Source organism: Malaclemys terrapin, chromosome 17 (genome assembly GCF_027887155.1).
Source record: "Malaclemys terrapin pileata isolate rMalTer1 chromosome 17, rMalTer1.hap1, whole genome shotgun sequence".
NCBI classification, from domain to species: domain Eukaryota; kingdom Metazoa; phylum Chordata; order Testudines; family Emydidae; genus Malaclemys; species Malaclemys terrapin.
In genome coordinates, this window is record NC_071521.1 from 19,193,180 (window position 1) to 19,207,009 (window position 13,830).

Here is a 13,830-nt window from a genome sequence, read left to right on the forward strand (position 1 = left end):
CCCACACAATAAGTATAAGCATTGTTCCCCCCACAAAATAGGGCTTTACAAATAGTCAGCCCGCTCTGGGCTTAGCCCACCCTCAATCTCAGGATCCTCTACAACCCAATAGACAAACAGTGCCTTGTCTCCCCTACCGGCAGGGTCTGCCCCCTCAAGGCTTTCTAACCCATCAACCACTCGCCTGGCTACTCTGGAGAGCCCCACCCTCAGGCTCCTCTAGTACCTGGCTTCTCTCCCAGTCCCTCTGCTCAGCTCCTGTGAGGAGCCCTTCCCCTACTCTAAGACTCTGCCACTGCTTCAGCAGCAGAAAGCCTTATATCTGGGGTCCTGTAGGTCACATGCTTATTCTGAGTCATGTGGCTTGTGACCGCCAGCTCCCAGCTTTAAAGGGCCATCGCCCATAAGACACACTACGGTGCCTACATGCACCCAAGGACCACTACTCTACTAGAGGGCCTTATAGGATAAGTCCCTCCCAAAGCTAGGGGGAAGGGGAAGGAAGTCCTTGGCAGCTCCAAGGGGGCTGAGGGGGAAAGAGGATCCGAGCTGGGTTCATGTCTTTGCTGAAAAGAAAAAACAAACACACACCGCTGGGGTGGGAGCTGGAAGGGGAGGTCTCTTCTGATGTGGGGGGGGCTCTCTTCTTCAGATCCCCTTTCACCAATTGCCATGGTTTCAGCCCAATGAGATCTGTCTCTTCCCTCTGGCTGACAACTCAGCAATGCTGCTGTCAGTCAGGGAGATGCCTTCAGATCATCATCTATCCCAGTGGTGCCCAAACTGTGGGATGCGCCCCCCTAGGGTAGCACATAGGAATGTTTGGTGGGGCCCAGGCCAGCCCCCACGGGGGGCGGAGAGGGAGCGCCACCCAGCCCCACTCTGCTCCAGCCCCACCCCAGCCACGGCTTCGCTCCCAGCCATGGGCCTCAGCCCCTGGCTCCCAGCCCAGCTGTGCCTCTGCTCCCAGCCCCGGCCAGGGCCCGTCCACAGCTCTGCTCCTGGCCCCAGCCCTTTCCCCAGCTTCAGCCCCCAACCATGGCCCATCTGCAGCTCCGCTCCTGGCCCTAGCCCCAGCCTCCAACCACGGCCTGGCACGTGGCTCCGCTCCCAGCCCCACCCCCAGCCTTGTCCCCTGGCCACAACCCCACTCCTAGCCCCAGACCCACCCCCATCGGCGGCCTCAGCCTCTGACTCCTGGCCTGTCTGCGACTCTGGCCCCAGCCTCGCAGCCCCCTTACGTCTGTCCACATCCCCCCACACCTGGGAGTTGCAGCCTCAGCTCCCCATCGCAGCTCTAGGGGGTGGGGGTGGAGAGGGATAAGGGGGGGCATGATGTGAAAAGTTTGGGGACCACTGCTGTAGCCCCATTCAGCCTTTCCCTGGAGGGTGGGGTGAATCCACAACCCTGGTGGGACATTGGGGTGGCATCTAGGTGCTCAGAGGGGACCCTTGACAACATTCCCTACCAGGGCAGAATTCTGGTGGAGAAGTTGGCCATAAAATGTGCCAGCAGGCTGCTGATTGTGGACGCAGCCGTGACTGGGCCAGACACACAGATTAATAAATACGTTTCAGATCGGAAACCAGCTCTGATTCTGGAACGTTATCGCTATTCCCGGTTCATTTCCTGATGTCGTTCCTTGGGCTCTGGATGACAAATGGAATAGGTTTGGGTGTGCTGGTAAATAGAGGCTTTGTACAAACAGAGGTTAATCTGAGAAGCTTGCGGATGCCTGCACTGAATGCCTGTGGCCGGGATAAAGAATGAAATCCATTAGCCAAGTTAAAAATCTGTCATGTTGAATAACAGAGCAGCCAGCTTTGCCCCGCCTTCCCATCAAAAACATCCCGAAAACCCAAGCGTGCGCAGTCTGCCAGAGCATCCCCAGGTAGAAACCTCCTGTGTCTTACAAGCAAGTGTAGACACTGTGTACACCGAGGTCCATATGCCCCCCAAAGCAGGGAGCAAAGCAGTGTGTTATAGCCAGAGGAGGCTGGAGAGGCCATGGAAAGGGAAAGTGTGACCAGGAGGAATCATACCACGGCATCACATAACTGCCACCAGTTCTGTGCTGCTTACATGACAGCCCCAAATTGCACGCAGCTGCCCCAAAGAGGAATCAAGGAAGATCCTGTGTGTCTAGGCAAGTCTAGCTAAGAAAACCAGCCTTGGATCTGCTGAAACCTTGCAGACATTAACGCTGATGTGGGCGGCCTTAGCTCCTCCCACAGGCCCTGTGAAAACCCAGCTGAAGGATCCCGTGGACGCAGGGGAAGGGAATAGGGCAACCCCTGGTAGCACCGCCGTAGAGCTAGTGAGCGGGACTGCCATTGGTAGGGAAGCCCAGAGCCCTGTGAAAGCAGGGAAACAACTAGAGCTGGACGGAAAACTTTACACCCACAACATTTGAACAAAACTAAATGAAACTTTGTGGAAACTTTCGCAATTCTTCCCTTCCCCCGCCCCCTTTCCGACACACTCTACAAACAACACATGTATGCTCCAAGAGTCCCTAGGGCTCAGGTTCTTTGTGTTGTAGGAGTATTTACCTGACCAGCCCTCTCTCCCTTCTGCAGTGCTGTTGAGTCCCATTCCCAAGGGGTGATCTGATCATTGTTTCAGCTAACAACCCCCATGCCACCGTACTAGCGATCTTGGTTTAATAAACATGGGAGGAGGGAAGATGGGGCCCTAAGTCCTTACACCAGAAGGGCCAATTCTTAGTCACATTGAAGTCAATGGTAAAACTGCCACAGGTTTCAATGGGAATGGGATCGGGATTTGGCCCCAGGTATCAAAAATGAGAGGGCAGTTCTTCCCCCTATGTGGTTTATGGTGCATCTGACATTAGTTGTTTAGCATTTTCGACTGCAACAGCTTATGCTCTGCAGGAGAAATGGGAAGCACATTCAAGATGCATCACAACTAGAGCTGGCTGGGAAATTTTCACCCTAAAATGCCATTTCTTCCCAACTGAAACTGTTCACAAAAACGGCGTCCAGTTCAATGACACACCCAGCTTGAAACAGTTTGGGTAAAGGGATTCTCAAACTGGGAAGCTTCTACTTTTTCAGTCAAAAGGACTCCTCGTTGCAAAATGTTAATACATTTTCATAAAGAAAAAAAAGTAAAAGAAGGGGGAAAAGGTTGAAATGAACATGAAACACTTCAGAATTATTGAAATAAAATATTTTTATTGACCTGAACAAAAAAAAAAAAAAAAAAAAAAAAAAAAAAGGAGAGTTGCAGTCCCCCGCGTTGGGACGGGGAAAATGTGTTGAAAATTGTTGTGGAAATAGGAATACCATTTCCTGCCCAGCCCTGGTTGTGACCCTGTAGTGAGTCGGTGTGGCTCCCCTCCTGCCCAGAAGAGGGAGCCCACGTGCCGGCACCAGAGTGGGTGGGACCACCACCGCCTGTCCCCGCCCCCCGGAAGTCAAGGGGCGGGACAGGAAGTATAAAGGCCGGCCGCCCGAGCTCAGTTGGCGGCCAGCCACCACAGGGAGCAGACGTGCGGCCGGGAGCTCCCGGCCAGGAGACCGTCGAAGACCCTAGCTGGCCTGAGCTACCCCGGGCCCGCTACGAGGAGGAGCCGCCGGAGCCCGTTCACGCCCGCCACTGGGAGAACCCCTGGGAACCGAACCCCGCTAACCCCGAGGGTGAGACTGGACCCGAACCCCTCAGCCCCTGCTGCTATCCAGAGGAGCCGCCTGAGGACCATTGGCCGGACTTCCCGGCAGAGCTACCAGACTTGCCGCCGAGCCCGGGCAGAGAGGAGCCCATGCAGGTGGACTGGCCCGATCCCGGCGCAACGACCGAGGTAGGCTGTGAGGGGGATCACGGAAGTAGCCCGGGGGTAGCCGACCCCGGTCCGGCTGCAACTGAGTGTGAGCCTATGTCAGTGTGCTGCGGTCTGGATACCCCACTGACCAGCAGCGGCAGCAACCGCTGTTAGGGCCCCGGGCTGGAACGCAGTGGAGTGGGTGGGCCTGCGTTCCCCCCTGCCACCCTCCGTACGGGTGGCAGGCTTCCCCCTCACCCAACGCTCGGCTACAGAAGCCTGGGCCTTGAACTATTTGCCTGCTCAGCCCCTGCAACAAGGGCCTGAGCTTAACTGTGTTTGCCCCGCCCTGATCCAGGGCCTGGGCTTTGAACTGCTTGCTCGCTCAGCCCCTGCAACAAGGGCCTGAGTTAACTGTGTTTGCCCCACCCTGATCCAGGGCCTGGGCTTTGAACTATTTGCTCGCTCAGCCCCTGCAACAAGGGCCTGAGCTAACTGTGTTTGCCCCGCCCTGATCCAGGGCCTGGGCGCTGAACTATTTGCTCGCTCAGCCCCTGCAACAAGGGCCTGAGCTAACTGTGTTTGCCCCGCCCTGATCCAGGGCCCGGGCGCTGAACTATTTGCTCGCTCAGCCCCTGCAACAAGGGCCTGAGCTAACTGTGTTTGCCCCGCCCTGATCCAGGGCCTGGGCTCTGAACTATTTGCTCGCTCAGCCCCTGCAACAAGGGCCTGAGCTTAACTGTGTTTGCCCCGCCTTGATCCAGGGCCTGGGCTTTGAACTGTTTGCTCGCTCAGCCCCTGCAACAAGGGCCTGAGCCTAACTGTGTTTGCCCCGCCCTGATCCAGGGCTTGGGCTTTGAACTATTTACCCGCTCAGCCCCTGCAACAAGGGCCTGAGCCTAACTGTGTTTGCCCCGCCCTGATCCAGGGCTTGGGCTTTGAACTATTTACCCGCTCAGCCCCTGCCATAAGGACCTGAGCCTAACTGTGTTTGCCCCGCCCTGATCCAGGGCCTGGGCTCTGAACTATTTGCCCGCTCAGCCCAGCAAGCAAGGGTCTGAGCTAACTGTGTTTGCCCCGCCCTGATCCAGGGCCTGGGCTCCTGAGCTTTAACTGTGGTTGCTCCGACTCTGCACCAAAGAGCCGGAGTTTCAGGACTAACTGACTGCTTATTCCCAGAGTAGTGAGTCGGTGTGGCTCCCCTCCTGCCCGGAAGGGTCGAGCCCCGGCTAGGACCTACTACAGACCCCCTGCAGAAAAATTGGAAAACCAACAAAAACTATTTCTCATCAGCAAAATTTTTTTTTTTTTTTTTTGCAACACACTTTGAGGCTGAAAGAGCTAATCTAACCTCAAAACATTATCAATGTGACTCTTCGGTAAGGCCTTTAGAATGGAAATTAATTGTCAACCTTAACTATAGCTATCAAAACACTAATTAAAATGGCCCCCTGGCATGTCTGCACCGCACACTACGTGTATACCTACACAGGGATCAAAACCTGGGGCAGACCCACGGCAGCTGATTTGGCCTAGGTCTACACTACGGGCGGGGGGGGGGGGGGGTCAACCTAAGATACGCAACTTCAGCTACGCGAATAGTGTAGCTGAAGTTGCGTATTTTAGGTCAACTTACCTGGCTGTGAGGACAGCGGCGAGTCGACCGCTGCTGCTCCCCCGTCGACTCCGCTTCTGCCTCTCGCTGTGGTGGAGTTCCGGAGTCGACGGCAGAGCGATCGGGGATCGATTTTATCACGTCTACACTAGACATGATAAATCGATCCCCAATAGATCAATCGCTACCAGCCAATCCGGTGAGTGGTGAAGATGTGCCCTTGGGCTCACAGAGCTCGGACTCTGGGACTGAAAAATTGCTGTCTAGATGTTCAAGCTCAGGGTGAAGTCCAAGCTCTGGGACTTATGAGGGTGGAGGGTCCCAGAGCTCAGGCTCCAGCCTGAGTCCAAATGTCTATACAGAGATTTTTAGCCCCACAGCCAGAGTCTTGCAAGACCAAGTCAGCTGACCCAGGCCAGCCATGGCCATGCAGTGAGTCTTTTATCCATATGTAGCCATATTCTAAGCCTGGGATCTGACTCAGGATTGAGCCCAAGCCCCACTTCCACCCACGCACAAATCAGTCAGACTTGGGGCATTAAGCACTCAGGACCTGGGTCCTAGAACCCTGCTAGGCAGGTGGGTCCAAGCCCTGTCATTTTTCAGTGTGGACACAGCTCAAGTCACTAACCAGAGTCAAAAGGTCTGCGTAGTGCAACATGAACGCATTAGCATGGCTGTGCGATCTCAGCTCAGCAATTGTAAACCCAGGGTTACAATGCAGTGTGGATGCTCAGGCATGGGCTTGGAAACACCGAATCCACAAGCCCACGTCCCACAGATGCAGGCTTAGTATGCAGTGTAGACACACCCATAATAAAGGCTGGCTCAGGGTATGTCTACATTGCGCTAAAAGACCTGCGGCTCCAAGTCTCAGAGCCTGGGTCAGCTGACTTGGTCTCCCAAGGCTCGGCTGCGGGGCTATAAAATGGCAGTGTAGACATTCGGGTTCAAGCTGAAGACCCTCCCCTTTACAACGCCTCGAAGGCCAGGTTCCAGCCCAAGCCCGAACCTCTACAATGCAACTTTATAGTCCCAGAGCCCAAGCCCCACGAGCCTGTCAGCTGACCTGGGCCAGCCACTCTCATGCTGCAGGTCTTTTATCACAGCGTAGACTCACCTTTTGAGACACTGCTGTCCACTATCAGTGGGTCAAAATCCTAGGGATCAACTCCTACTCCACCAGTCAGTAAGAGCTGGCAGTGCTGGAGAGACTCTCAGGAACTGGGTGAGTTTTATGCCACACATTCGTGAGCCTCTGGCTCACTAAGGAGTAACGCTCACAGCAACTGGGCAGGAATCCCAGAAGGATAACACCTGCAACGAGGAACCTTGAGGAAAGGTGTTAAAATGATGAGGGGGGAAAAGACCAATAAAATGCTCCTCTCAGATTCAGACATAGCATCGAACCCCATCCTCTCGCCCCGCTCTTTTACCCCCAATCTAGAGAAGTGTAGGGACAGAAATAAGATTTGCTAATTGTGCCCCTGGTTGCTTGGAATAATCCATCACTGAAGAGTAAGGGTACATCTTCACTACCTGCCGTATCGGCAGGTAGCAATTGATTTATCCGGGATCGATATCTCGCGTCTCGTTAAGATGAGATATATCGATCCCCGAACGTGCTCACCGTCGACTCCGGAACTCCACCAGAGCGAGCGGCAGTAGCGCAGTCGATGGGGGAGCCGCGGCCATTGATCCCGCACCATGTGGACCCCAGGTAACTTGATCTAAGATACTTCGACTTCAGCTACGCTATTCGTGTAGCTGAAGTTGTATATCTTAGATCGATCCCCCCCCCCCAGTGTAGACCAGCCCTAAGATGAGATTTATCGATCCCCGAACGCGCTCACCGTCAACTCCGGAACTCCACCAGAGCAAGCGGCGGTAGCGCAGTCAACGGGGGAGCCGCGGACGTCGATCCCGCACCGTGTGGACCCCAGGTAATTCGATCTAAGATACTTCGACTTCAGCTACGCTATTCGCATAGCTGAAGTTGCGCATCTTAGATCGATCCCCCCGCCCCCTCCTCCAGTGTAGACCAGCCCTTACTGGGTGAGCTTAGGCTAGGAAATCATTTTGTCCCTGTGCTGGTTCATATTTTTAGGAACCCCAAGGGAAAAATCCAGCATTTATCCAGCCCTTAATCTTTACAGAGGCAAAACTTCCACTGAAGTCAGATGGGTCCCAGCCAGTGCCTTCATCACAAAACCATCCTTCCCCAAGTAATAAATCCCAAGACTGATAACAATACAAACTCACAGAATGGTAAAAAGGTTGGGCATGTGTACACGGTTCCTCTTTTTCCTTCGCTCTTTTCAACTAGATGGGGGGGGGGAAATCAATGCGGATACAATTAAGGAAGTTCATAGGTTTGTGGAGTGCCTAGCACAATGGGATCCTGGTCCATGAATTGGCTGCTAAGCACTTTGCTAATATAAATAAATAATAGGCACTCCCAGGTCAACTTGCACAAGAAAAAGGTGGGTTCAATAAATGACCCTGGATACCTTTCCAGTTCTACCGCCTATGATTGTATTCCTTTGACTAAAGAATTATTCAGCTCATCACCACTGCTCATCGCAATGTGCTATTCTAGAGATCATGTCCTGCAAAGTCTAGGAAACTGTAACAACCATAGATCAGAATCTCCTTCATTTCCTAGCTTTTGGTCCTAAGCCTAATATTACTTTAGTTTGCATCATTTCATTTATACATGTAAGACACAGATGGATTCAGATTTAGTCCCCCACCAAACAGGCACCAATATCCATTCATTCCAGCTTGGAAGTCGCTCCAGTTTGTGTAGAGTAAGAAAAAATGAAACCAAACACTGCCCATTTTGTCATCGGGTGATAAGAAATGAAAGGATCGTTTTGAAGCTATTCTCATTTTCCATTTGAAATAATGTAATTGACTCATTACCATAAAGCCTGCTGGTAAATTACTTTTCTTTGTAAGCTGGTTTCTTTTTGGAAAGATCGTAAAATTTTCTAAATCCAAAGAGTTTGGCATTGAGAGGTCCCCCACAACGCAACTTCAGTAGGACGATATCTGAAGAGTAAAGAAAACCCTCTGTATTCTATACAGAATACTGGGGAAAATGACCCAAGAGAGTCATTCGGTTCTATATATAGTACTGAAGCCTTTGGAATTCTCTTCCCACCTTGGTCTGTAACAGCCTGAGTTTGTTGGTCTTCAGGGGTCCAACTTTTCTCCCTTGAGGGCTGGCTAGTAGTGGTGCGCAATTCTGGTGGGGGTCGTATAGAGAGCGTCATTTATTTTTGTTATATTCATTTTGTGGCTGGTTATTCGTTTTGGCCTTAGGGTAACTGATGGGACTGTTTATTTATACATTTACAGTAAAAGCTTTCTTATCCGGCATCTTGGTGGAATGGGAGGTGCTGGTAAGTCAAAAATTCTGGTTAACTAAGAAGGAGGGAATTTGGGTGTGGGAGAGGGCTCGGGGCAGGGGGTTGCGGTGCAGAAGGGGATGAGGGTTGTGGGCTCTGGGAGGGAGTTTGGGTGCGGGAGGGGGCTCAGGGCAGGGGGTTGCAGCACGGGAAGGGATGCAGGTTGTGGGCTCTGGGAGGGAGTTTGGGTGCAGGAGAGGGCAGGGGGTTGGGGCGCGGAAGGGGATGCGGGTTGTGGGCTCTGGGAGGGAGTTTGGGTGCGGGAGGGGGCTCAGGGCAGGGGGTTGCAGCACGGGAAGGGATGCAGGTTGTGGGCTCTGGGAGGGAGTTTGGGTGCAGGAGAGGGCAGGGGGTTGGGGCGCGGAAGGGGATGCGGGTTGTGGGCTCTGGGAGGGAGTTTGGGTGCGGGAGGGGGCTCAGGGCAGGGACTTGGGGCACAGGATGGGTTTCAGAGTGCCGGATCCAGGCAGTACTCACCTCGAGTGACTCCCTGCAAGCAGTGACACATCCCTGCTGCTCTTAGGTGGAGGCACTGCCAGGCAGCTCTGCGTGCTGCCTCCACCCACAGGTGCCGCCCCCGCAGCTCCCATTGGCCGCAGTTCCTCAGGGCAGAACAGGGACAGCGCATGGAGCCCCTGTAGCCATTCCTCTGCCTAGGAGCAGCAGGGACAGGTTGCTGATCCCGGGAAGCCAGGTAGGGAGCCTGCTGGCCCTGCACCAACTGGACTTTTAATGGATATCTGCGCCTGGTTTCTAGAGCTTTCCGGTTGGTAAAGTGCTGGATAACACAGCTTTTACTGTATCTTTAAAAGATTGCTACGGGCATCCAGCACTGGGTGGGTCAGTTCTCTTTTATCACAGAATAGTAAAAACCTAAATAAATAAATGCAACTCACCAATCTCTCCGACATGGGTGTCTTGTCATCCTCTGGTAGATGCTGCTCCAATGCCAGAACAATGCAGTTGGCTATGATTGTCGCTAAAATCATGTATTCAAATGGAGTAGGGCCAATAGTTAAAGAAGAAACTCGCTGACACAAGGAGAATTTCAGCAAGAAGAAGAATCCCATGTATTCTTATTACACGTCTACAGATGTTGATCATTCAAGTGGCATTGGTGTCTCCTGGAAATCCTCAGCCAGGTTTTCTCTGAATCATACCTCAGGCCCTTCTAGGGGCGTCTTTGGGAAGTTTTTAAGAAATCAATTCCCTTCTTTGGGAACCAGTGATTTAGATTTTGTCACCCAAAATCCCTCTATAAATTCTGGGTTTCTCGTCTTCTTTTTCCAAGAGCAAACAGGACGTTTTGATTTTAAAAAAGACTGACAATATGAAGTGCCCCCCAAGAGACAGTAAAATTGGATGTCCCCTGCTGAATTATGGGTTAGTAATTCTCTGGCATTTAAATCTAAGCATGTTATGTAAATAAGTAAATGACAGGTTAGGGAACTTAGATTTCAAGCCTTCTCTCTAGGTCTGAAATATGAATTACTGACAGATTGCCATGCCAGATCAAAGTTATTCAGTGCCTGATCGGTGTGAAGGGAAACCAGCTTCACAGGCTAGTAAAGCCAGCTGGAAATACTGTACCTCTGCCTTTCTCTCTCTCTCTTTCTCGTCTCACCTGCACATGAGCAAACCCTGGGCTGACTCCAGCACTGAAGAGTAGCTCAGAGTGGTGGGTAACGCTTCTCCAGCACCGTGGAGAGCTCCCCTGGGCAAGGACAGCGCCTGGCAGTTTCACCACAAGCCAGTCCTTTCATGGAGCAGGTTACTTGATTCACTCCAGAGAGCATCCTTGGCAAGTACCATACATTGAACTTGTCTCTGGCCTGAGCTGGAACTTCCCCAAGGAAAGTGGGGTTTGCGGACATTTTGTAGCTCTGGTTTTCCTGCTGACTCTAGGGTTTCTATAGTGTGTCCGTTTCCTTTCCTTAGTGGTAAAGGAGAAGGAGGGGGAGGTGGCGAGACTGCCCCTGGGGCTTTTGCTGCTTGTTTATTCCAGGCTGGATTGCAGCTCCCCTCCCTGTGTTTCCCAACATTAACTGAGAGATCTCTGTGGGGAACGTATATTCCCCAAACCAGCGCATTCCCCTCCCACCAGCCACCCTTGGAGTTCAAGCTGGGGAGCTGGGCTCCTGGCAAGTGCAAGGGTTGCTAGGAGGCAGAGAGGAGGCCTTGCTGCTGGTAGCCAAGGATTAATAGGTGTGTGATTTCAGATGAAATGAAAACAACAGGCTCCCCGGAGATTCCCCAGTGCAATGCATTCCTGCTGGTGCACATCAGCCACTGCGCACACACACACACCCTGGCAACCTAAACCTCAAAGGAAGAGTCGGGCTCCCTTTGCCAAGCATTTAGCTCCCCACCGCATGCATCATACCAGAAACAGAATCCCCTTCCCAGCGAGGTCTCTGCAGTTCACTTGCTCAGGGAGCTGGTTCTGGGATGAAAAGCATCTGCCCCTTCCTCAGTACAGCCACGGACCACCTCTTCGCATCCTGCCTCACTCTGCCACTGAGCATTTCAAAAACAAACCAAAGCAAACCCCAAGCCCAGGCGCGCCTGATTCCGGGTAGTCCAAGCGCGAGGGCTAACGTCAGTTCCCATTGGAACAGCCTGGCCAAGGTGGGGTGCTAAAAACAGGCTGCAACAATTGTGTATTGGTGAGATGTCAGTCAGGAGACCTTGACTATCGCTGTCCCTAGCACTAGCTGAAACGCCAAGGTGTCACCATTTTACCTCACAGTGCCCTCCTGCAGAGAGAGAGAAAGGCTAAAATATTAAAATAAGAACCATCATTTACCCTCAGATCCCTTTGCACGGCTCTAAATAGCATGAAATGTGCATGCATAATACACGCACAAAGACAAATACATGTATTTCACACCCCTATTACACACCCATTTATTATCTTCAAACACCACCCCCCCGATATTACAAACAAGTTCTATTACAGATACAACACCCCCCCCCCATATCATCCCCATACACCCAGCTCTAGACTGGGCACACACAGCACAGTTATATGCTCCCTAGATCACACACCTCTGTATTCTACACAGACACACCCACACACCCCAAGCTTTTATTACCCCCAGATTCACCCCGCCCTGTTTGATCCCTTCCCCCCCCCCACACACACACACCCCTCCCCAAAAGGATATGGCCATTCGGTTATCCTCTTGGCGTATTTCCGAATAACGTTATCCTCGCTGAAGATGAAGAGGGATCTGTTGACGGTGAAGCAGTTCTGTTTGACGGGGATGGGGTTGTAGAGAGCCATCGTCCTGGCTCTCTGGGCCATCGACTGCTTGTACATCCTTTGGCCGGGTGGAGGGCCACCTTGCCGGCTGCTCCCTCGTCCAGCCCCGGCCGGACCGCCGCCTCCATAGCGGGTGGGCAGATCATCTCCGAACCGAGCCATTCTCGCAACGCACAGAGCCGGGCGCTACAATCCACACTGGCAGCCGAGGCAGGGGGAAGACGCATCCCAGCGCCCAGGACTCTCCCTCCTGGGGCCTCGCTGCTGGGAGGGCAGGAAGGGGCGGGGGGCGTCTCTGCGCCTCCGGCTGCAGCTGGGGAGGGGACGCAGCAGAGGGAACGGTAGGAACCGGCCGGTCCAGCCAGCCACGCCGCGCTCCCCGCCCGGCGGAAGGGAGTGGAGAGGGCTGCGCTCAACTTCCCACCCAGGTGCCTTTCCTCCAGTCCAGCCTCATGCTTCTCCCGATCCAGGCGGCTCCCCCGGGGGAGGGCGATGGCTCTCCGGGCTGGGGGGGCAGGAATCCGAGCTCTCGTCCTCTTTCCCCTTCCTCTCCTCCGGCCTTCTCGCTCTTCCTCCCTCTCCCCGGGCGGCCGGGGCTTTCCTCCCCTCCGGCGGTGGCCAGGGCAGGCAGCCAGAGCGCGGCGCCGGAGAGACTCCCTGAGTCACCGGCAGCTCGAATGGAAACGTTCAGAGTAACCAGTTTGTGGAACCTCAGCCCCCTATAAGAGCCCGGCCCGGTGACTCCCCTCAGCCAATCAGCTGCGGCAGCTCCACCCAGGCCAATACAACCCCTGGAGAGAGCGAGAACCAAGATTTTCTTTCCCCCGGCTTCATTGCCAAGCCCTGGCAGAGTCCTGGATGCATGGCAAGGGGGTGGGAAGGGCCATTCGCTCCCCCCCCCACACACACACACACCCTGCCCATCCGCACCCCAGTGATGGGGGGGTGCAAAGAGGGGTGGGGGACTTGGATCCATGCCATAGAGATGCCCCAATACATGGTTAAGTTCCCCCTCCCCACCCTCCACCCTGACAGGATGCCAGCGTCTGCCCCCGCCAGCAGAGGACACACTACGGTGGGCAAGGAGTTAGCAGCCCTGGAGGGGCGGTGCTGGGGCTGAACGGGGGCTAGCTAGAAGTTTTGGGGGGGCAGAACCGAGAAGCAGGTGGCCCCACGCGCGGGCGCGCCCCGGCCAGCTGTGAGCTGTCCAGCTGCTGCAAGGCTCGCCCCGAGCGGGGCAGGGGGGGCTTGGGGAGCCGCCCCGCCTGGGTCACACGCGCCTGGCTTCAGCTGGAGGAGTCCTGCCAGGATCGCCCCGTGCCCGCCTGGCATCGGCCCCTGCCCGCCGGCACCCAGGACGCGCTGCGAACTTTCCGAGCCCGGCCGGGCCGAAGGGTTTGGCCACACACCGGGGCAAACGCCAGATTGGAGAAATCGGAGTCATCGCACACAAGGACTGGGCTGAGCCCGCTGGGACGTTATGAACTCAGCCTTACCGGGGAGCTGGTCCTGTAGGGATTAGGATTAATTGGGGGGGGGGACTCTTAGACCATCTGGAGCCCAGGGCCTGGGCCCTAGCCGCAGAAACCCTCCCTGACTTCTAGGGGGAGTTCTGCTTAACCCGAGGGCATGATAGGGCCCCTGGTTTTTCTAACCGGCTTGTTGTTCATAATAAAAACTGGATTGGGATCAGTAGAGGAGGTGGGCTGTGTGTGTGTACACATCTCTCTGTACCTGGGCATTAGCAGACAC

At 54.2% G+C, this 13,830-nt stretch overlaps 1 protein-coding gene across 1 annotated transcript in view; it reads right to left on the reverse strand.

The window, feature by feature from the left end:
* The window catches only part of CACNA1B (calcium voltage-gated channel subunit alpha1 B), a 508,111-nt gene extending 495,445 nt beyond the window's left edge, over window positions 1-12,666 (reverse strand). Inside the window, exons 1-2 of the mRNA XM_054007857.1 lie at window positions 11,981-12,666; window positions 9,710-9,815 (exon numbers count right to left, since the gene is read on the reverse strand). Coding sequence (XP_053863832.1) covers window positions 9,710-9,815; window positions 11,981-12,240 — 366 coding nt within the window. The 5' untranslated portion in view covers window positions 12,241-12,666. The remainder of the gene's footprint in view (window positions 1-9,709; window positions 9,816-11,980) is intronic.
* Between the last annotated feature and the right edge of the window lie 1,164 nt (window positions 12,667-13,830).